Source organism: Balearica regulorum, chromosome 15 (genome assembly GCF_011004875.1).
Source record: "Balearica regulorum gibbericeps isolate bBalReg1 chromosome 15, bBalReg1.pri, whole genome shotgun sequence".
In the NCBI taxonomy this organism is placed as follows: domain Eukaryota; kingdom Metazoa; phylum Chordata; class Aves; order Gruiformes; family Gruidae; genus Balearica; species Balearica regulorum.
The window spans coordinates 11,012,845-11,037,518 of record NC_046198.1 but is presented as its reverse complement, the minus strand read 5'-3'; the positions used below and the strand labels follow the sequence as shown (position 1 = coordinate 11,037,518).

At 39.2% G+C, this 24,674-nt stretch overlaps 1 protein-coding gene across 6 annotated transcripts in view; it reads left to right on the top strand.

Annotated features, from left to right (window-relative positions):
* The window catches only part of USP22 (ubiquitin specific peptidase 22), a 112,079-nt gene that overhangs the window by 61,161 nt on the left and 26,244 nt on the right, over positions 1 to 24,674 (top strand). For all 6 annotated transcript variants that reach the window (XM_075768096.1, XM_075768095.1, XM_075768098.1 and 3 more), the window contains one exon: positions 23,083 to 23,252. In XM_075768096.1, the coding sequence (XP_075624211.1) occupies positions 23,083 to 23,252 (170 nt within the window). The remainder of the gene's footprint in view (positions 1 to 23,082; positions 23,253 to 24,674) is intronic.

Below are 24,674 nucleotides of genomic sequence, written 5' to 3'. Positions count from 1 at the left end.
TTCTAATACAGTAAGTCATATTTAATCCAAACTATGTGTGTATTTAGTGGGAAAAAGTGGACTGAGAAGCACAGAGTAAATTGAAAATGCATATAGAATGGTAATCCTAAAGGAGGGACGCATTTGCAATAGTGGAACAGGAAAGACAGTTGGAAAGACATCTGGACTTTCAAGCAGCCTAGGAAAAAATAACTAGGCAAATACTGCTTGCATCATGTTCACTCTGGGATTTTGTGTGTTACGAAACTCCAGTATGTTTTGTAAAGACTGTTACAAATTACTTAAGATAATGGAACTGTGCAGGGCAAAAAAAAATTTGATAGAATTCTGAAGGTGAATGTGACCTTTCTGAAGAATTGAAGCACATTTCTATGCTTCTCTTAACAATCTGAAGGAATGCTATGCCTACTGTTAAAGGATTTTAAATTTTACAGTCTGTTTGAAAAGGACATGTCTGGTTGCATGAAATCTCATACAACGCTGCATGGGCGGGGGAGCGCTCATGAAACACAGGGGATAAGGGAAATGACTGATCTCTTTACTTCTGCAGGCATGCTTTTAATAATTTCTCCTACTGAGCCCCGGAGCTGTCTATGTGCTGAGATTTAGAAAGAGAAAAAAAATCAAAGCACCCAAGAGACATAATGCAGTTTTGGGCTACAGTTAAAAGCCAAAGGCTAGCTTGCTTTCACAAAAATACATTGGGGGTTTAGCTGAAGGAAGAAAAGACCTGCCATTGTCCTTGAGCCTTTTCTCTCCATCTAACCTGCTGCTAAATTTATATCTGCTTCAGAGTCTTTTTCCCTTCACTTTCCTCACATTGACTTGTCTGTTTGCAGTTTCAGATCAGTGAAGAGCCTATATGCAGACTGAAATGCTGCAATTATCTGGACATTCCCATTTCTCTCTCTTTTCTAATACTCAGTTCTTTTGACATCAAGTTTTTATCAATCCCATAGCAGATATTAGTGAATCCAGTTTATCTTCTGAGGTAGGTAAATGGCTCAGAGAATAGGCATGATGTCCAGTTTTATTGCTTCTGAAAATTAAGATTATGTTGATAACCATCTATAAGCACTGCACATCTGTTGATCAGTTCTGTTTGCAAAAGAGTCTGTTGAAGCATAACCAGCTGCCTTTTATGTATAAAATGCTCTCTGCAAAGCTTTTTTAAGAGGAATGCCAGGGGTGTTTGCTGCTTTCTGTCTTACCTCCAGAGATACACTCATGTCAGCTGGGAGACAGCATGTTTAACTGCTCTGCGATGACCTTCTGAAATGGTTATTGTGCCAATGCCTATTTCGGCATTTCTGTAAGACAAGTGTATTAATATTATAACTGAAGTAGGTGAGACGATACTTTGAAACGTGGGCAGGCATGGCTTTGAAAGGAGATACTGAACTTACATGTGAAGGGCTTGCATATGATTTTTTTTAGCCCTAATAATAAAATACATTAAAATTGATGTTATTCCTATCTAGAACACACTTAGGTGGTAAACTATGTTTTGTTGTAGTTTCCTGTTACACTTAAATTATTTGCATGACTCTAATTTAGGTGAATGTTTTACTCTACGGCAGAACCCCCTTTGTACATGAAGGGATTTTTTTTAATTCCAGATTTGTAACAATCTCATGATGCTTATCAAACAGCTAGATTTGTCGCCTACTTTTTCTGAGCTGTTTGAACTTTTACATAGCTGCAGGATCTTTTGTTTTTTTTATTGGCACCATAAATAAAATCTGAAGAACAATTCAGTCATGAAATGAATGTTATAATAGAGGGTTGAACTGGTAGCTTGTTAGAGGAAATACTGTGCAAAACTCCTAGCTTTTGATTTAGTGAAATTAAATGATGTTTCCACTTATGTGACAATTTGAAACGTATTAACGAAGGAACTTCTTGTTCACATCCTCAAAAAACCCTAAAAAACCAAAAACTCAACAAAAAAACCCAACTTAACCCCATAAATTTTGCTCATTTCTTTTTTAACATGGTATGTGTTTGGATCTCATAATTATTTTTCCAGCTTATAAGAAGATAGAGTAGGTAACTCTGCTTGGATCACTATTTTGCCATTGAGCAAATTGCTCTTCAAATGAAAACTCACACTGGGCACTGCTCCAGGCTATAGAAACTGCTGATTCCTGCCTTTTGGGATATAAACAAAGGGCTGTTACCAGTGTTGCACATAAGCATCTTCAAAGTGACTTGGAATGCACTGTTAAACAAGTGGAAACGTGGAGCTATCTACGTGCAAGAAGCCATGATGAAAAATCCTCGTATAGTATGGTGTTTATGTGGGGCATTTCATATTCTGATGTCCTAGCAGAGGAGTTTCTGTATTTTGAGACATTCGACAAGACTGTCTAATCTACTCTGACCATAAACATACGCTTTTTGGTAGCGATATCAGCTCAAGACCTCATGAGCCCCCGATGCTATAGCGTGCTGCCTTTTTCATTGTGCTGGCCACAGTTGTTTTCAGGTGAGCTTGATCAGGCTGAAGGGATGGCAGATTGTAAGGAATGAAGAGAGTGAGTGGAAAGTCAAAATTTCCTAAGTTATTGTACGTTGTTCTCAGCAACAGCACAGAATTGTGGCCTAGACTGTTCAATTCATAGAATATTTCTATTCATAGAAATGCTGATTTTGATTTTTGATTGAAGCTGATGTTTCAGGCATCCTATAAGCACCAAAACTTTTATATGAAAAGTTATATAAGACTTAACAATTATTGAATTAGATTCTAACAGCGTAAAAGGAAAATCTAATTTTTTAGCCTTTTCTTGTCTGTGAATAGGCTGCCTTCAGCAAGTGAGAGTAATGCCCAAGCTCCAAGTTCATGAGCAAATTTTTTATTATGGGCTTGTACTAGAAGTGAGAGTAATGCAGTATCTTTCAGGAACTATTTTCCAAAGCTCGTCTTGCTGTCCTATCATTAATACTCCCAGCAGATCAGTTCTCCTGAGTACATGAAGTATTAGCTTGGGATCAGCTGGTCTCTGATTAGCATATGAAGTGACTTTGTGGCTAAAGATTGGTATATTAACACTAGGAAGAATTAGACTCCCAAGGCACATGGATAATTAGCAGGAGCCACCTGGGATTCCCATTTGCAGTGTTGCAAAAAGGCAGAGGGGATCACTTCTGTAGGAGAAGGAGCAAATCCTTTTCAGAAAGAATGAGGAGCTTTGAGGGAGGTGGCAGAAACAATAGCTACGTGGGAGTAGCAGGTGGTTTTTGCAGCTGTGCAATGCTCAGCAGCGTGATGTGACAAAAAGCAGCAGGAGCGGAATAAAGATTGCAGCAGAGCTCCTATGTAAAGGTGGCAAGGGAGGAAGAACAGTGGCCTGGAAAACATTTCTGGTTCTCTAGACAAGCTACCGGGAGTGTTTCCACTTCTGTAGAAGTAGCGGTAACTTGAAGATCTGGAAGACTACATTAATACTTGGAAGTTTTTTGTGAATGTACCAGCTTGCTGGTGTACTTTTTCTAGTTGAATGCTACTTAAGGTAGTTCAAGTGGGAAAGTGGAATGAAAAACAGTTTGGTGCAGCACCAGATTTTTAGCTGTAACTTGCAAGTTAGTGATTTGGAAGCAGTAATACTTTTATGTCGGAAATCTTGACCACACAAGGTGCACCTCGCAAAGACGTCTCCGATTCTTAATTTTTTTTTAGACTGCTCTCTGATGAAGGAAAGGTAAAGGCACCTTTAAGACTACTCACGTGAACGTTTCCTCTGTGACTGTTTTTTTTCATCTTACTTCATAATTAGAATCGTTATCTGGTTGGAAAATTGTTCCCTAAAAGGTTGGATTAGTAACATAAAAAAAAGTTACCCTTCTATCAGGGAGATCGTTCTGTTCCTGCTTTACTTTGTCATGAGCTCTGACCATTGGACTGAGTTGCCTAGTATTTTTCCTAGATCTGAAATTGATAAACCTGATAGTAAATTAAAAAAAAAACCCTCTCCTCTCAGAATTCCCTGGGAGCTTTAAGGAAAATTAGAGGGGTGTGAATCTGTTAAGAATTCTAAAACATATGCTGTGATTTTCTTGCTGAGGTTTTTGGAGATTTGCTTTCAGAAAGTCTTGCTAAACTTCGGAAGTTTACCTCTTTAGTAATATAAAACATAAAGCTTTCCCCTGCAAAAGACATTTTGACCAGAAATTCCAGATTGGATGTTTCAGTAGCCTTTGTGTATTGATTGTCATCTGAGAGCATGTCACCTAGTTTTCCAAAGCTAGAGCCAGAAAGCAATTTGCATCACTGCTGTAATGTCACTTTATATGGTTTATCGTCACAGCAGTCACTGAGTTATCTATGATTTAATTGCTGCTGGGTAAGCTTAGGGATGACCACATTATCACTGAAGTCCCTGCAGTGTTTACCTGCTTGGAGTGAGCAAACTTTTGTTATAGAAGCTTTTGTTATAGAAAAGGAAGTCACCTTACCTTCACATTTGAAGAGTTTACTTATTAACAGTGCTTTTTCAGAATGCTTATTTGATCCCTGGCTGGCTTCACTGAGGAACAAGGAGGGGTTCTGCTCTTACTATCTCAATATCTCAATTCCAGCCACATGGTCCCACCCTCTCCTGGGCATTCACTCTTGTGCTGTCAATCTGGTTGCGGAGTCTGTTCAGTTCATTAATCTGGCAGAAAACATTATGCTTTGTGGTGCTGGTGGTTTTGCAAGAGCAATGTTCTCCTGCATTACCACACTCAACAGCTTGACAAAGGTTCTGACGCACACCCAAAGCTGGCGTGAGGAGCACGTAGCGCAGGAATGGGATGCGTGGCTGGGAGCAATGGGAAACCTCTTCTGCTGACAGCAAACCACACTGCATCTGAGCTGTAGTTTTGTTTGTCTGCAGCAAAGCCAGAAAAGATTAACTACATTTGGATTCTCACTTTAGTAAGGCTTGAAATTAGAGTAAGCCAGGAAGTCAATTTTAAACAGAAAACAGATATTTCAGGATCCCATGCGAAGATGACAAATTCTTTGAGAAACTGGCATCAGTGATCATGCAGCCTATGTTGTTGCTTATTTAGCTTATTTTTTTAAAGTAAATATTACCTAATTCCATGAATTCTTTCTTCTAAGAGTCTAAAATAAGTCCGTTATCCTGTATTTATCAATGTACTTCTTTTTTTAAAGTCAATCAGTAGTAAGGCTGAAATCTAAATGATGTTTTTGGTTTATGCCATTTATTGTTCCTGCTGTAGTGTATATGGACAACCTCAAAGTTTATGGCTCTTCCTTTTCAGCCTCAGCCTTTAGACACAGTCCCCCTCCCCAAGAGCCAGGGGGAAGCAACTCTTTGGAAGTAACTAGTATAAGGTGTTTGCCTATCTTTTGCTTGATGATTGAAGAATAGTTGAAACTTGCAGAGTATATTTTTCAGCTTGTAAAGATTACTGAAAGAAGGATTCAGATTCCTTTTACAAAGAACTCTTTTCCCTGGAGGTTTAGTCCTGCTTTTAAGTTAAAATGCTGTAACAAGTTGAAGTATAAACCAGTTAACATCTTTTCTCCAGGAAATATCAGGCAATAGTAGTGGGATAGCTTGGAAAATAAAATTAGGTATTCAAGGAAGTCATGGCTGGTTTTGGCCCTTGTTAGGCCTCCCAGTATTTTTTGGTTGATCTTCTTGCAGTGGTGTATGGATTGTTGAAGAAACCACTGGTCCTAACTTTTGTAGATCTAGAGTATTCTTAGTAGCCCTTAGAAGTACGGTACTTTGAGATTGGGGTTTTTTGCAATATCCGTGTTGCAGAATAAATCCCATGCCTCTGCTTTGTTTCCAGTAAAACTTAACAAAATGTCAAAAACAATTTTGAGAAGTTACCTTGAAGCTTGAGCTTGGTGGCAGGCTGGCATTGGAAGCGGCTTTTGCAGTGGTGTGCTAAATGTGTTGTGGAGGAGATTCTTAGGTTCAGGGGTCTGCTTGAAGGTTTGAATTTGCATGGCTTTGTGGGAGCAGTTTAAACAGAATAGCTTCTGAGTAAAACCTTGGGTCTCTTTGTCTGAGGAGTAGTGGGTTTTCATACAGGTTTTTGAATTCTTTAAAAAAAAGTATTAAAAATTGTGAATAGGTTGACTTTTTTCCTTTACCTGTAAAGCTTGTTTTGCATGTTTTATTAATGGGGAAATAGGAGCAGAGAGAGACACCAATGTATAGGCATGTGCATAGCTGCAATAATATAAGATATTGCAAATGAAGAAATGTTGACATAAGCATCAAAGTTTGTAAAGCTGGAATTCTAATTGCCAGGGATATTTATCTCAAAAACAACCCCTGCAGACAGTATGAAGTTAAAACTACTTGTATGTAAAATAGGCAGATTGCATTTGGGGTTGAATTTTTCTGTTAGCCTGTCTTGGAAAATTGCCATTCATATTCCTTGCATAGAAAATACTTTAATTTTGTAACTCTAGGTGACTCTTGGGGATTTGAGGCAAAGGAAGATACACTCTGTGTGTTCACAATGTGAAATTCCTTAGAAGACAGGGTTCTTAATCAAGGGCTTGGATCATGTTCCAGACTTCTAACTCAAACCTGATTGTCCTCCTCTGGACTTTATTAAAGTGGATCCGCGGTTGTTACTGGTCCATACACATCATTTTTAGTTTACAGAGGGTGTTTCAATTTGACTTTTCTAAAACTGTGTTCTGCATTTCTTCAGTGAAACCTCATCATTTTGCTGCAGCTAGGTAGCAGCACAAAAAAGCCTTTTTTCCCTTCTAGATGCTGATTCAACTTGCAAGTGTAAAATGTTTGCTGACTCAATTGTTTCTTACCTGTCTCTCTCTAATGGTAGTTATTTTTTCTCCTATGCTGTGCTTTCTTCACTAAGTCATTATATAACTTCAATATGCAGTCAAAACAGTAGGCTTTTAACATGAAAAATGCAGTAAATGTTAGTCACTTGTCATCATCTGCTTGAACAGGTTTTTATGGGCATGGGAGGTTTCTTATCAGGAAAAACCCAACAGCAGTATATAGCCAGAATTTGATTCTGGCCCTCAGAGCAAGATAACTTTATTTAGAGAAAGTATTTATGTATGTTTATTTAAAATTAAAGAAAATTTATCAGGGGGCATTTCTTCAAAGTAGTGTTTAACTGGCTTAGAAAAAAATCAAAGCAGTGGAAGCTTACAGAAGAACAGATGTGCTAGAAGTGCTTGGTGCAGACCTTACCCATCTTTGACAGCAAACTTGAGGTCAGCAGCTATGTCCTCTGTTTTCTTGACCATGCTATGCCAAGCTATAGACTATTGCTCTTTTTGTCGACATCATGCAGTGTTTCTCTAAAACCAAAGCCTTTCTTGAAATGGAGGGTATATTTTTGCCGTGCAGTCAATGCAAAGATACTTTCATAAACTCTAAATCAAGAACAAGATGAGGAAGTTCAGAATTAGCCCATGTAGCTACACTGATTACAGTCTTAACAAGTGCCTGTCATCTTTTCATGGGCAGAGACGCACCCTTAGCATAGAAGGTTCTTTTTCTTACTATTAAAAAAACCCAACCCAAAGAAACAAACTTTGATTTACCACTGTATTTTAGCCTGATTAACTCCTGTGTCATTACAGAGAGCATGGCATTTTCAACAAGGCCAGTAATCTCCATCTCAGTTTTGTTATTTTGTGGAGTGCTTTTGGATTCTATTTACTATGACCTTCCATTCTGCTCTTCCGTATCTGCTTCTAGAGTTGGGCTTTGTGTGGACAGAAGGTAGATACAGTATATACTGAAACTAGGAATATGCATAAACAGCATGTGGCATGGTTTGTGTGTTGTGGATTGTTGGAATAGCTCTGTGCCAATTCATCAACAATAATTTGTGCATATTAATATATTTGGATGCATTTAATTTCATTGGCAGTTAGCCTACTCCTTAAGTTATTAATTTGTGAAATCTGTGAGGACGGGTAAAAAACTTGTAGGCAGCATATGGTGTGATATTGGGGGGAAAGGACGGCTGCGGGTGTGAATTTTATTTTGTCAGTTTAGTGGGAGTACCTCTTGTTCTTTAAAGATGCCATCTGCACAGGATTCTCACTGTAAGTCTTATGCTTCTGTGCAGATCGTGCAAGATCTCACTGAGCTTTTAAGTTTGGCTGCTTTGGGGGAGGGCAAAGAGAATATTTTATTCTGCGCCACCTTTGGAAGTTTTTTATTTTGTTTATAGGCTTTTTTCTTTGCCATCAAGTTGCCAAATAAAAATACCTTGAAGGGTCTACAACTGAACTAGCTTTTAAAGGCTAGGTGTTGTAGTGTGTTGATCATGCAGTCATTTTGACAAACACAGTTCCTGTTCTTTGCCTGCTACTTTTCTTTTTGATGTTGGGTGTCTTCTATCTGTTCTCCCTGACCTTCCTACAATTATCAGATTAATCATTATTTTTACACTCTGGTTCATAGGACTTTAATGTCTTGAACTTTGCTTTGTAGGGTGTGTGAGACAGGGCAGCTCCTTTTTCAGTTCTGTGGTTGCTTTAGGAGCTTTTCCATGCCTTTATTCAGCTTCTTTAAATTCATTCAGCTCTGTATATCTGAGTATACGAAGAGCACTGCAGTTGGAAGGGCTCTGGCTTCATTGTTAAACTAAGGCATTTTGTGCAATGCATATTCATATGTGTGGCATTTCACGTTGTATTTTCTGCTGTGCAGAAATAGGTGCCTGTTTGTTTCTCTAGCTCTTGATGTGACATGTGCTTGGAGTGCATCATGTTTCATCTTTCTCCTCCAGCTGATGGATCCTCAGATGTTAGAGCGATCGAATAATCGATTACTAAGTATCAAAGCATTACGTGATTATTTCCAGTGCCGTATATGAAAGATGTTTCTTTCTAATGCGTGTTCTGAAAATATGAGATCCAGATTGTGTGCACGTGTTCCCTAGTGTCTTCATTCGCTGCTAAGAGATCCTGACAGAGATTGGATCAGGTTGAAGTACAACAGACAGAATTTGTTCAGTGGGTCTTGATATGCCAAGGTAGGAATTCAGTGAAGTTTGGTACAAGTTCTGCTGCAGAACTTAATGTCTTTTTCAGCATTACTCATTTCAGCTCAGAGATTCAAGTAGAGATGATTCCCATGGATGATTACGTATTGTATAGCTTTCTGGTTTTGAGAACATGATGTATGGGTTTCTTCTTGAGACACCTGAGGGAGAAAAACAGTTTTGTGATGCAGATGGTCAGTAAAAATATTGAAGATAAGAAACTATGGATATGAAAACAGACATTTTCCAAACTCTTGGGGGGGAAAAAAAAAAAAGGCTTTTATTTGCCCAGAGTGCTCATGGGTCCCCTTCCTGCTAGGTGACTCACCAAAAGGTTCAAAACTAATCTTGCACATTCCAGAGATCCTTGGCTTTTAGCTCACTTTTCCCCTCCTGCCCCATATTTACTTTAAACTTAAGCTTGGCTATGGGAGACAGGAAATTTGTATGGATGCCTATTACATTTATAAATATTTTAACGTCAGTTTTTAGGCATGAATTAACTATGTCACCTTAGTTTGTGAAAAGGCCTTTCCCTGGCTTTTCTTTAATTTTATTTTTTTTAATTCAGGGTATTCTTGACACTTATAATACAAGGTAGCTATTGCTTTAACAGGGAAAACAATTCAACTTCTCATCCTGGCCAGGAGAAACTGCTCCTGGAATTTTTTTTTTATCCTACCTAGATGAAAACCCAAATGTTGTGATCAGTTTGAGGACACACTGGCTAGATTGGGCCCACAGAAGGCTTCTCTCTAGCTGTTATCTTTTCCTCCTCATATGGAAGCATACGGGGAAACAAAACAGCTCATGCCATACCCACTCCAGTGCACAGAAATTTCTGGTGGAGAAAAACAGTGGTACTGCAGTATCTTGGAGAAGTTGTCTCCTCCCTCATTTTAGGAGCTTTTGTAAAGCTATTGCTATTGAAGTATTAAAAAACTTACTCTAACTCAGAAGCTCTACTACTACTAGTAGAGGAACTTACCTGTAGATTTCATAGTTTGTGTATCTTCCATATTAATGTTGTTGCAGTTCTTAAACTCTGTGTCAATTTATTTACCAAGATGACACTGGAAGACTTCAGAACACAAGTGCATCAGGGGATATTGCAGGATCTCATCACTGAAGAGTTTTAAGAACAATTCAGGGAAGCATTTGTCAGGAATAATATAGGTAGTGTTAATTCTGCTTTGAGGTAGAGCAATAAACCAGGTGACCTCTCAAGATGTTCTACAGCTGTGTTTCCTCTGATTTTAGTGGAAGATTCAATGCAATTTTCACTCACTTTGTTTTGTTTTGGAAGCATGTTTCTTAATTTAAATTCACAGGAGAAAATACTTGCAATCCCTTGTCTTCCTTGAAACAGCTTCTCTGTATACATTGGCTGTATGAAAAATTAACCTTAAGAGGATGGTTGGTTTATTTGTTTGTATCGCCAGATATTTTAGGAATGCTGACTCATTTTACCAGGTCGAGGGTGTGCACACATGAGCAATTACCATCAAATCAGAAGGATGAGAACTTAAAGGACATCAAGGGTTCCTACCGTGTCTCTATGCTTGGTCTTAACTCAAGCATATAGTTCCTGCGAAGTAAATGACAGGCTGTAACCTCACAGCCTGGCTTATCATGCCCACACTGTTAAAAGAGATGACTTGCCTTGTTTGAAGTGCTTTAAGCCTGGAGAAATGGAAATAAAAATAAGTGTAATTGATCAGTACTGTTCTGGAGAATCAGGGCACGTGGTGCTTGCACACCACTGAACTCACAAAGTATCTACAGGTAAATGAAATCATAGGGAGTGTGCCCGAAAGCAAAGAATGGTAACTCCTCTGGGCTGTGAAAGGGGTCATGTTTTGGCATCATTAGTTTGTGAATTGGTTCAAAGATGTACATATTAGAATATAGAGAGTAATTTCTGTGGCACACTGTACACTCAGGAATAATTTTCTGGCTTGGGGGTTTTGTTTCATCTGTGCAATAATAATATAAAATGCTACACTTCTTGTGTTTGATCGTACTCTGGGTAACTTGTTTGATCCGTTTGTTCCACTTGCCTGTAGGTTCTTCCAACAATACATGTCTGAGTAGCACGTGCGGAAAGGCCGATCTGTTGCTCTGAGGAAGAATCTATAGTAAAGCCTTATTTGGCAGTCATTGCTTAGAGATGTGCATTTGTCTCCCAAATCTCGCAAAGTTAAGCGTAACCTTTCTTGAATCTCATCTCCATTTGTTGCTGACTATTTCCATATCATTACTAGAAATTCTTTATTTAAATAAGCTACAAACATGTATCTCCTATGCTGAGCCTTTAGTCCAGTGTCATTTAAATGTTATGTAATTGCTTTTAATTGAAGGTACAGCATGATACAGGGATACTGCAGAGCTCCTCCAGAATTGATTTGAAGCACTGCTGATGGCTGCAAACTTAAATTTTTCTTGACACACGCTAGCAGGTTGTCATGGTTTAACCCCAGCTGGCAACTAAGCACCACACAGCTGCTTGCTCACTCCCCCCATGGTGGGATGGGGCAGAGAATCAGAAGGGTAAGAGTGAGAAAACTTGTGGATTGAGATAAGACCAGTTTTTAATAATTGAAATACTATAATAATAATGTAATGAAAAGTAAAAGAACAAAAAGAGAGAAATAAACCCCAAGAAAAACAAGTGATGCAAATGAAAAACAATTGCTCACCACTTGCTGACCAATGCCCAGCCAGTCCCCGAGCAGTGATTGCTGCCCCCTGGCCAAGTCCCCCCACCTTTATATGCTGAGCATGACACCATATGGTATAGAATATTCCTTTGGTCATTGGGGTTAGCTGTCCTGGTTGTGTCCCCTTCTGGCTTCTTGTGCACCCCCAGCCTACTTGCTGTCAGGGTGCAAGGAGCAGAAAAGGCTTTGACTCTGTAAGCACTGCTCAGCAGTGACTGAAACGTCGCTGTGTTATCAATGCTGTTTTCAGCACAAATCCAAAACGTAGGCCCATACCAGCTACCATGAAGAAAATTTACCCCAGCCAAAACCAGCACACAGGTATGATGTGAAGGAAATGAACTGAAATACCAGATACAGGCGATCTCTTTGCATTATCCTTTTGCATTACTAAAGTGAATGAATGATGCATTGAGCTACAAATGCAAAAGCTCATATGCAGAATACCTGTGTAGTCTAAAAATGACATTGAGGATAGCTAGCAGACCCGAGTTCCTGCATCCCTCCTTCGTTCTGGCACTGGCCTTTTGTCCTGACCCGCGATGAGCTGTGTGAACCTGCTCAAATGGGTCAAAGACTCAACACTGTTTGCAAGTGATAAGTTCCTCCCCTCCAGGTGAGACTACTTTTCCTGTCAGATGGGCAAGGTGAACCATTTCACCGTGGAGTCAAGCAGATGCCAGCTCAGTGCAAGGGGAACATCCCTTTTGGCATTGGTGAGCTGTTAGATGGGCTTAGCTGTCGTGTGAAAATGCCCTTGCCTTCCCGCTCCCTGTCAAATCTGGTTCCTGTGTTTTGTATCATGCTGTAATATTAATCTGGATGTGTGAACAATCATGGGATGAAGAAGTGGAGGGGGCGTTGCACACTTCTTCTGAGTTGGGTTGATGCTCTGGGCCATTCCTGATGGCTGACAGAGCTGCTTTTGGAACCGCTCCAACAACTGGGAGTCCCAAACTCCCTTGTTGCAATGTTTTCTGAGACAATTATTTTTAATATCTAATTAAATTTCACTTCTTGTGAGCTCGGTCTTCTTTTATTATAGTTTCAGTAGGCCACAAGAGTTAATTACAGGCCTCTTTGCAGTGGCCTATAACATACTTGAAAATTGTAAGCCTGGCTGTTCCTCCATCAGCACTATCTTTTTTTAATTAATTAACTCAACCAGTGGGTCCTTCAGTTGTTTTTGCAGTCTCAAATATTAATTTCATGCAAATTTTCACTTGTGTTCTTGAATTTTCCCCAGTTTGCATAGATCTCTTTAAAATAGGTGCTCAATTCCAGACATCATCCAGCTGAGGTTTTCCCATCACCAGGGCAGATTAATTACCTCCCAGGCCTTCTCATAGTCCTGTTGATTTTCAAAATGCTGTTTGTCTCAGAACTACAGCACAGTATTAAGTCATTGAGGTTGAGCTGCTATAGGCATTGCTCCTTATTTTGTGTTTGTCCACTTAATTTTTCTTGTTTCCTACTTCCCAATTGTTTTTATTGAATTTAATTGATTTCAGATAGTTCCTCCCATTTAACAAGTTGCTCTTGAATTATCATTTTGTCTTCCAATTACATTTGCACTATCTTGATGTAGTTTGTCCCTTCTGTAAGTATATATTATGTGATGTAACTGAAGCTGTCAAATAAAAATAGTGAATGCCATCAATTCCCTGTTAACTAAGAGGGATGGGGACAAACTAAATGCTGGAAACCCATTATTGGTGTCTCGATCCACATGAAGCCAATGCAAATTCAGCTCAGGCTCCAAGCAGCATGAATGTGCGCAGTGTCAGCGTGGGTCTGTAAACAGTAGGAGCATGTCCACATGGCACGGTGCCCAAGGTAATGAGCCTTCCAAGAAGTACTGGGGAACGCAGTGCAGAGGCGCTCCGTCTGGTTGCATAAAGAACGTAACCACATTTACTTGGTCTGGACTACTTAATCTTGCCTGTACAGAACTAGTACTTTTGTTTTTTCATTGTGGTGTGGATGAAGTAGGTCATCCTCATAGACGTGCTAGAGAACGTGTTCATCTCTAGTGCTGAATGGATGCTACAAACATCCCTGTGCGTGCATCCAGACAATTGAATGTAGGTAGGTTGTTACCTCTTGGTAACTTTTCATGGGGTTTTGGATATTTTAAGGGAGAAAAAGAGTAAAAACAATTGCTTTTGAATGGCAATCCTAACACAATGTAAAAAAGGATAAATTTGGAAATCTGTGAATGTTGAGGTCACTCCAGAACTGCCCAGTTGCACACAAATACGCTAGGAATTACAACAAAAAAGGGACTTCAGATGGTCATGTGAACCTGAATGAAGTACTTGAGCATGCATTTAAGTGTTGCATTTAAGTCATAACCCTTAATGTGAGAGAATTCTTACAGCAAAACTGGGGAAAATGACCTGACATGTTGTTTTCCATTTTTTTGAACCACTTGGTAATCTGAAAGGTGCGGAATTGACTCTTTCTTTTCCTAAAAGCAAAACCACCATTGGCCAGTAATGAATATCTTAAGAAAAAGAAGTAAATGGCAGAGCATCTAGTTAAGGTCCCAACTTGCATTCACTGCATGGGATATATTTTCTGGTTTGGTTTTTTTGGTGTCTTTTTTTTTTTCTTTTGAGTTGTCAGTTACTCAGCTATAGAGCAAACTGTATCTGGTTAATTCCTTTAAATGGCCCAACCAACCCATCTTTGCCTCTGGGTGAAGTTGTATTAACAGGTAAACAGAGCAGTAATGAGGATGAATTCCACTTAAAGCAGTGACATACCAGAACTGAGAACTTCCTGCATTTAGTTGATTCATCCATGCAAATAGTCTTTGTCTTCTGGTGCTGGTGATCCATCCAAGGAGGAATACTTACTATATTGTGTTTCTTCCAACAGGTAATGATTTTCCTATACGTGTGTCATTCATGGTATACACTTCTTTCCTCCAGTGTACCATCTTTTGTAGCTGGACTCCAGGATTTTCAACTAGAAACAAACTCAAGAACAGTTTTCTTTTGTACACATAAGCAAACTTTTTTTCTGTTGAGCAATCTGTTATTTCAATAGTAATGGAAAAAATGCGGTGATCCAGAGTCCTTTTGCCAGAAATTGGAAGGTTAAAGATGGGTTTTCATTTAGAATGCAAATATTTCTTTTTCCGAAGATACTTTTTTTTTCTTTCCCTTCCAGAAAACCACCTCTGATGTCATTGCCTTTCTGCCTGTGTAAGGCTGGGTAAACTTGTAGTTTATGGTGCAGTGCTTAATACAGTGTATCTAAAATAGTCCTATAACTTGTTTTCGCTCTATTAATAGAAGTTGTTCTTCAGAGTGTTATACTGGCTGGTTGTGTTTTCAGTGTGTTCCATGTTTTAAATTAGTTTTCTTATGCACCTTGGTTCTTACGTTAGGGTTTCCCAGAAGGGTGGCGGTGGGGGAAACACACCAACATTGGATCAGGATGTGTAAGGAGAAAAAAAACCCACCTTGTTCTTGTGTGTTTATTGCTACTGCTTACCCTGTCCAGATACAGATAAATTTACTTTCTGTTCAAATCCCGGTACTCTGCAGAATGGACTTACTTAGGGTTACCCCGAATGATGTGTGCGCAGGTTGGATATTTAAACTAAAGTATGTGTCCACCAACTGCACCGGAGTGCATGTGTGTGTCTGTCAGGGCTTCTGGATGGAAGGGGCTGACTTTTTATTAGACTCTTGTCAGTGTCAAATGAAAGTATTTGTAATTAAACAGGAAAAAGAAATCCAAATTTGTATAACAGTATTACCTAAATACAATGTAGTCTCTCATACTCCCAACCTCCCAGAACTGCAGCATTCAATGTGGCCTATGAATCTTGGTGCACACACATGTATACATTTTTAGATAATGGAATAATATAATATAGAAAAATACTGAGATTAATATATAGAATATAACATATATAGACAAATTGAAAACATATCACAAATCTCTCTTTATAAGTTAAGAAATACTGCTCTAGAACTCTCTTCTGGCTTGAGATTTAAAAGGCTTCACTTAAAAGTCAGGTAGAGCAGAAGAACGAGTGAAGTTCTCCGGGTTGTACCTCTTGGTGGTTGAATAGCTTGAGGGGGCTGGGAGAGCAGGGGGGTGGTAGTGGAATAGCTGAAGAAAGGTGTATTTTTTCAGAAGGGATTTCCAAGGATTCAAAATGAGGAATGACTAACCTGGCAACCTTGAATAACTGGAGAAAAGCAGCTAAGTCAGAAAAACAAGCAGAGGGGAACCTAAGCACATTTTCCTCTGGTTTGGCAGTAACCAAAAGAGGAAAGGTTACTGCCCCAAGTGTTGATCTTAATTTCTTTGATATGTCATGTAATTCATTGCTAACTGCTTCCATCAAAAAAAGTCTGTTTAAAAAAGATTTACTGATTAACCAGTCTGAATCAGTTTGGAGAGCACTTACTCAAGCAGTCACCCCAGTTTATCTGCTGGGGATCTGTAAGTACTGAGGAAGAGGGTGGTAATAAGGATCTACTTTGTAACCTCCTTACGCTGATCAGCTGCAGGACAGAGCAGGATGTGTCTGGTGAGAAAGAGCCCGTGATGACTTGGGGAGGTGGTTTCAGTGGGAAGTCAAGGTGCTAAGCCTGTGAGGTGAGAGAGGGTCAGGGCAAGGAGGAGATGCAATGGCAAGAACCCTGGTGCTGCAGCTGTCGTGTCCCTGATCTGGCAGCTAAGCGCTGGTCAAAGGGGGTGGGTGGTCTCATCGTATTGGTGGTGGTCTTTAATGTTACTGGGTTTGCTCTTGTTGTGGGAGACCCTAGAACATTTTTGTGGTTTGTTCATTATTTTTATGTATCAGGATCTCACCACATCTTTTTCATTCTTTTAAATTAATTGTTTTAGTCTAGTCTTCCAGAGCCACATACTTGTTTTCCCTTCCTGGTACCTTTTCTGTTTAGTGAGGGTTTTTTCTGTAGCTTGGTGATTATATAAAACTGTGAGAAAGGTTCAGTGTAGGGATGCACAGTGTTTTCAAGTTTAGCCTCTTGCAAATGTTTGGTGTCTTGCTTGCAACTCAGCAGTTCAACTGCTCAGCATCTTGAGTGGTTCATGTTATTTTAGCATTATGCATTTCCTTTATCAAGTTTCTTCTGCCTTTCTATCTCCTAAATTTTTACCCTTTTTTGGAAATCCTTTTGAATTGACAGAATAGTTTTGCCATTGTGCAGGCTTGTTCTTGAACATAAGCTACATTAACCAGCACTGCAGTACCTTATCCCTATTGCAGGTATTTGGCAGGCCCACTATGAACTGATTTTTTGGGGAGATGATGGGTGGGGTTGGGTCAAAAGTGTATCATTAAAAAACCTTAACATCTGGCAAAGATGGTTATTGACTTATTGAAGGAACTCTGGGGTTTAATGTCAGTGTCTGTTGAAGTGTCCTCTCACCAGCAGTAAGACTGCAAGTCCACCTAAGGGGCTCACCACAAAGTTGAAGGTTCTCCTGCATTGCTGTTGCTGACTGCATGCTCTTAGACCCGAGGTCATGAGAGACCACCTTCATACAGCACGTTCTCTGCAAGTGTGTAACTTGCTGCAGAATCATTGTTCTGTGCGTATAACCTTTAACTTGCTTCTAGCAGACCGTATTCATTTCAGTGTTATTTTTAGTAGTTCTTGACCATACTCTGAAGTTTTATAGATGTTCAAAGTTTGTACTTGCAGAACATTTTTGTTTAAATTCTTTTCTCAAACTCACTACATCTTCCTGAAGTGGTACTGCTGATGTGGCCTAAAAACCAACGGAATATTGTGTGGGCATTTTTATTAACTCTTGAAATAAAGGTGAAAGGAGGTGGGGAAATCCCTAACAGTTTCGTACACTTTTATTCTATATACACTCCTCTAACAGGCACTGGAACCAAAGCGCATAGCAAAACCTTCCTGGTTGCTGGAGGCTTCCTCCTAGCAAAGCGTTACAGCATAGTCACTGACAGGTGTTTCAGTTCAGCCATGTACCAGCTTGCATAAATGTTTTTCATCCTTCTGTGTTCTTCATCAAAGCTGTTTGGGGTCTGTGTTATTTTTTAATACTATTTTTGCAGTGTTTAAAAATCAGTCAAAGAAATCCCCCCCAATTTCTGTCTTGATATGTTTCTGCAATATAAAGAAGGCATAATACCTAAATAGGATGGCTTATTACTGAAGGAATAAATTCATGCTTTTGCCTTGTGTCTTAGAAGTGGTAGAAAAAGTACAAGATGTGGTTGGCAGCACTCAGGTGAATTTGAAGATAACTTTTGAGAATTTTATGTCAAAATTTTCCTATTAAAATATGAATTTAATGTGGTAAAACTGTTTGCTTGTACCCTTTAGGAATAAACAAAGGGAAAAGAAATTCATTCTTTAGCAATTCTAAAGCAAAACTATAAAGTTGTCTGAATTTAAAGAATACAACTTACAAATTTTGGGAAACTCAGATTGTGCTCAAACACCTCTTCTTTTTTTCTTTTCTTCCCTCCCCCAATGATTTTTTTCTTTGATGGTAGATTGCATGCTGTCGTCTGGCAGTAGAGATGTTGAATTGTGAAGCTGGTTTTTAAGATCATGTGGTTGAAATTTTTGCAAACTTGCCTACAGCAAAAGTTTATGTAGCTTTTTCTTAAACTGTTGTCAAATTAATTCATTACCTGAGTGTGTAATCAGTAAGTTTGTTTGTAAAAAGTCTTTTGCAAAAACCTCTGGAAAAAACCTTTTCTGATACATTCAACTCCAGTATTTCTGCAGTTACATGTGGGTTTCATGCAGCCACTGAGGAAGGATGCTTCAACTGAAGCATTGTGGAATAAATTCACCAAAACAGCATGGTTCGTTTTTGTTTTTTTAGTAACTCCCTGTGATCACTAGTGTCAAAGACATCATGTTTTTTTCTTGTGTAGACTCGTAATTTCATGTATCTGCATGCTGTTGCTTTCTGAAATGAGTAGATTTTTTTCTTTTCTTCAAAAGGGATTATCTTTTGAGAATAATTGCTATCACTAACTCCATTAGCAAAACAATGCTGCTTCTGGCATGCAAGTGGAGCAGTAGTGTATTGGCCTGGCTGGGGCCAGGGTTTGTAACCAGTACAATTTGGTGATGCTTTAGTGATGGTGGTATGGTCTGCACCTGAAACTTGCGAGCCGAGGGAGAATTTGGGTTTAGTTTTAGGTGTTAAGAAATAGGGGAGTTCTTCCTTGAAATGCATTTTCAGAAAGATGCTCTCAAATCATATTGCAATTCCTGTTGTATGAACATAGGATGAAAACCCAAAGTTGTTCTAGAAGTCTTTATTGCCATGCTGCACTGCTCGTTTCCAAGGGTTGTGCTGAACTCTTCAGTGGGCACTTCCTCAGCTTGCACTGACTTCTGGTAGTGTCTCATGGAGCTTCGGAGAAGCATCAACACCAGATGGGGATCTGGGAGGGCTGGGGTAGGGGACAAAAAAATTGCTCTAAGGTGTTGCTAATCTGTGTTTAACGTAAAAAGGACCTCAAGCTGGCTGTGCTTTAGTTGATCTGGATCATTTCCTGATTGTCTCACAAAGCTGCATGATACAGTAACCTATGTTCTTGCTTCCAGAACCTTCATTCAAATAAATCACAATTTCTGTGTGGTAATATTTGTTCAGACTGGTTTATTTGCTCTTTCCTATCCCAGCACAAAGCTTGGGTTTAGGGACAAACAGAACCTCTTCCAGGAGAGCAAGATAGGCACCTGATTGGTTTTTCTGTATTTTGTATTCTTGTGTGGTCCTCTCACTTCCCCCCCTTCCCCACCTTTAACAGCTTTACAGTTGCATTTCACAGAGAAGTGGAATTTCCTTATCTTGTTTTGGTTTTTTCATCTTGCCTGCGTGGGTGGACTTGCAGAACCAGTGTTCTAGATCTCCCTGCATCACAAGCAGCGTTGTTGCCCAGTATTGCAGATCTATTACTTTGAGCATTTGAAATAAAACAAAACTGGAAGAAGAGTGAAGAACTGAAGCTGACAAAGGTAAGCCAGCTGCTTAGAACCTAGTTTTGAGACCAAATATAAAACGAATTTCCCAGATGAGTTTACCTGTGCCCAAGGCATTGCAGAAGTAGATTTCTTGCTGCTTTGCTTACGCCCTGCCTGTCCAGCATGTGACAGGATGAGAGTAGTGTTCGTACACCACGCATGATGATGAAAGGGTATTTTCTTTTTTATGATTATACCATACATGATAATTTTGTCTTGACAGCAATATTAATTTATTCCAACGTTTACATCAGCAAGGTTCAGAAGTAAAACAGTGCTTGTCTGCTAACTATACTTAGCACAAGAGCACACATCTGTGTAGAGAATATATTATCTCACTGGTTGCTCTTGCTCATTTCAGAAACAGTTCATAAGAAACACAAATAAAGATAACACTATGAAGCGCAGCAGAAGCGTGCAAACTGCCACAGCTTTATTACTAGAGGTTGGATCCCGTTGGCAATCCTCAGACCACCCCCTTCTCTGTTTAGATATGGTCCACTGATTAGATGCTAGCGGCGACAACTGTTGATGCTAGCAAAAGTGGGCTGCTGCTGTGTTTGAGGTTTTGGCACATTATTTTACTCTTAATTTATGGCCTGCATGTTGCAATGCTGACTATTCGAGTTAAATATTGCCAGGCTTTATTAAGGGAGAGGGAATAGGTGTGGCAGACACAAGTCTTTCCCATTATTAATATTTTATTGACCAGAATGCTGTATAGGCTTTTATTTTTAGCTATTTTTTCTTTCCAGCAAAACTCATTTTTTCCATAAGTTAAGCACAAGAGGATGTATTGTTGTGAATCGTCAGCTTTTGAGTTGATGTACATAAAATTTTGATGTTTTCCAAGGTGCTGCAATTAGTTATGCAGTATGTTAACTGTAGTTGAATGCATCATACCTGTTTCATTTCAAACGTCAGTTTGAGACAGTATAGCAGCTGCAGTCATTGCTCCCTCAAGGATAAGATTGATGTATACTGCTTTACGTTTTTCCCTTTTCAGCCAAGTAAGTTCTCATGTTTTGCTACGTTCACCATTTTTTTTCTTAGGGTTTGCAATATTCACGTTTCAGCCTTGTCTGTTTTGCAGGTTACTTTCTCGGTTCATTCTGTGAAGTCATAGTGTATGAAGCGCTACAGTTAGACCCATGAAAAACTGACACCAAAAGACCAAGAAAGTAGAGTAAACCAAGAGAGCCTTCTGAGTTTGATGCCTGTAACTAGTCTTTTGGTGGCAACTTTGAGGAAGATTTGATTCTTGTGGTCACAGGGAAAGAAGGTCCAGCCACAGGCATGTAATAAATGATGATTAATAAATGATTCCAAAAAGCTGCCTTTATGTGTTTGCTTTTACTTCTGATTGCTCAATTAGGTATCGAGAAGTGATAGGGTGAGTCTCTAGATGTACTACTGGTTTTCCACTAGTCTTCTGCGCCGTGAAAGCCGACTTTGAATTCTGGCACTAACCAGAGGAAGCGAGTTTTCCAGGGAGAAATAGGGAGAGACTCTTCTGCTTCTTGGAATACCATGGTGCATCTCAGGCACGTCCAGGGAGCCTTACAGGCTTCTGTTTGCACAGTCTGTGATTGAGATAAAAAAAGTTTTAAATGGAGAATACAGGGGAGAGGTAGGCAAGAGGTACCAACCAAATATTTCTCTATTTGCACAGCACGAACACCTTTCTGTTGTGACATTGTGAGGACATGTAGACTGGGGATTGAAATAGGATCGTGTACAAAGTTAAAGCATCACACCGTATTTCAAGCTGCTACAACAAATTAACTATTCAACACTTTGCTAATGTTGTGCATACACTTGTTGCCTCTCAGCATGAAAATAAAGCAAATCATTACAATAAGCTTTCTGCCCAGTAGAAGTTACTATAATGTAATGAGAAACTGTCCTGCACTTTGAGTAAATAGAAGCAAGAGTAAGCTGTTGGAAGGAGGACAGTGTTGCATTAGATACAGGAAAGAAAATGTAAAAGGGCTCTGTGTCCATCGCCTACAGCTCGGGATGCAGTTCCAGCTGATGTAGTGCCGTTTCTGGTAACACTGCAACTGGACCACACCTCCTCCTGCTGAAAGTGCTCAAATGGCTCTTTGAGCACTATCTGGTGTACTGCAAGGGAACTGCACCATTTTTAATTACCACAGCATTGCCAGCTGATACTTCCCCCCCACTATGGAACAGCAAGGAAATTCTTCGTTCTGTCAAGTAATCCTGGGTTTTTTTGTTCACTCTTTGTTTAGTAATCCCATTTATATTGCAGAAGAGGACTATGTTAATTTTAAATTAATACCAGAATTGTATCTGTCAGTGTATTTTATCTTGTTTCCAAGTAAGTTTTTGATTAAAAATAAGCATTCTTGTCCACCTGATGCTCTTCTTGTTTAGCACTCCTGTATGGTGGTATTATGTTAACGTTTTGGAAGAATACTCGAGGATTTGAGCATGTTTTTCTTCTCACTTAGACTTTGCAAATGACTGAAAAGCTTTCCCCACTTCTAACCTCTCTTCTGTTGTGCAACAAAAGAGCTTTCCTTTAAGCGTCTTGGTTTCCAAGCACAAGAAATCGTCTCTGGGCATTACTGAACGTTTTGACTTAAGGTGTGATGAATCCTCTTATGCCAAGTTGAATTTTTTGATGTATACTGTAGATTAATGTTTAACGTAGCTAAAACAAGTGTGGAACTAGTGTTGTTCGGAGTTTCTCTTTAAGGTTATCTTGTTCGAATGTCGGGTTTTGTACACAAAAAAAAAAGGATATGCTGAGTCTTCATTGGATGTCGCAGCCTGACTCAGTTTTGTCAGGCTGTTTCCTTTGCTGCCTGTCTTAGAAAGATGATTGTTGCATTATAACAGCAAAAAACTGTGTGTTACAACAGCACAAAAATGTGACCTGCATGAGGGAAAGCCTTTTAAACTATCTGAAAACTTATTTACTGATTTATTTAAATCTATTGGTTTCTCACTGTAGTGACTTCCCAGTTGTTGTTATTGCACTTTGATATCAGCTTGGGGAGGGGGCACATGTTGATGACATATGGCAAAACAGCCATTGCAAAATAATGCTATTGGTGTTGCTGTACTTTGAGATTTCCTTTCTTTTTTCTGAAAATTTAAAAAACAATTGCTAGTGGCAGCTTGTGACTTGAGTACATCAAAACCAATAGCCTACCTAAAGCAATATAAAACTGTGTACTTGGAGCTGTGCATATACAGTAAATCTCTGGCAATATTGTGAAAACTATATAAAAATGCAAATATACTATTTTGTTAACTTGATAATGCTTATGCATCCCCTCCCCCTTCTGTCTTTATAGGTCTACGAGGGCTAATCAATCTTGGGAACACATGTTTTATGAACTGTATTGTCCAGGCACTTACCCACACTCCACTGCTGCGAGATTTCTTCCTCTCCGACAGGCACAAATGTGAAATGCAAAGCCCCAGCTCATGTCTGGTCTGTGAAATGTCTACGCTTTTTCAGGAGGTGAGTGCCATTTGCCACAATAGCATCGCCTTTCCAAAGATGCTGGCTGTTTCTTAGCCCAAAAGGGATTGTGTTCTATTTGCAAATATAAAGGGAATGCAAATTGTTTCCCTTCAAGGTGTGGCAAAACGGAACAGTAAAGATTGAGTGAGACCCTACTGTCAAAAATACCCAACTGCTGAAAAGGAAACTATTGGCCTCTTAAGTCGTATTCTTAAGTCACGTTGTTTAGGCAAAACTGGTATTGGAAATAATTAAAGTGCTGCCTGCTCTTCTGAGACTGATCTGCAAGTCTTTAGTCCTAAAGCTGAACGTGTGCTTTAATTAAAGGTGCAAGTTGTAACTGGAAAATATGTCACAGGCTCTTTGGGTGATAATGGGAATGAGAATAAAGCAATACTATACAGCATATCACCTTGTGGTTTAAGGCACTGGATTATGTAGGTCTGCATGAATATTTTAAAGATCTTGATTCAGTGCTTTCTAATAGGGAGAAACATCTTCGCCGTCACCTCTTCCGTGGAAACCCATTAATGGCCAGGAGGATGTAGGAAAGTGAATGTGTTGGTACAGTTTGTATCTTCCATGTATGAGCTGCTCTTTCCCTTTCTCACCCAGGTGACTGGCTTTGCCATGTGCCTTTCTCTGTAGGTCTAGTCTGTGCTGTATGAGACAGGCAGTCTTAATAAATAGTCAGAGCTTTATCAACTACCTTAGTTCCATGTCAGTAATGTCAGGACTATGGCTAGGAATGGGCTTCTAGTTTTAAGATGAGTCTTTTAAAAGAAACAAATCTAGTTCTATGCCTTTCCCTCAGTGATAGGTCTGTGTTCTTGGTAAGTAGAAAAAATAACTAACCAAAACCCAAAAAAAGCTATAGTACGTGCTGTCGCAGAGCATTTAAGATCGCTGGAGATGTCTGTACGCAGAGCGTGTCTTCTGTGTATGTGCTGTCATGGAAGTTTGTTCAAACTGAGACTAAGCTAAAATAGCTTTACCTTTATCTTGTGATTTTCAATTTGATTTTACTTCTGTACCTTTTCACCAGAGATAATTCTTTTTGGTCATTGCAGGTGAGTTAAACATACATGGAATGTAAAGTCCCCGTAGCCATTCCAGTACAAAGTTATTTTCTGCTCAGCACTCATGTGAATTTGCAACTTTTCATGCTGCTTATCAGTCATTAGTTGTATGTTATACTTCTTATTTTTTTGATTTATTTTTCAATTATTCCTGAGTCTGTTGGGAAAGGAGATAAAAACAGAAGGCAGGCATACCAATAAGTAGCAGCTGCAAGATTATTGAAACCAGATGTGCAGTTAAATGGGGAAATACCACTCTGCCTAGATAAAAAAAATCAGTCATGATATAGAAATACCAGTTTCTGTACACTGTCAATATAGAAACTTATTTGCTTATTTG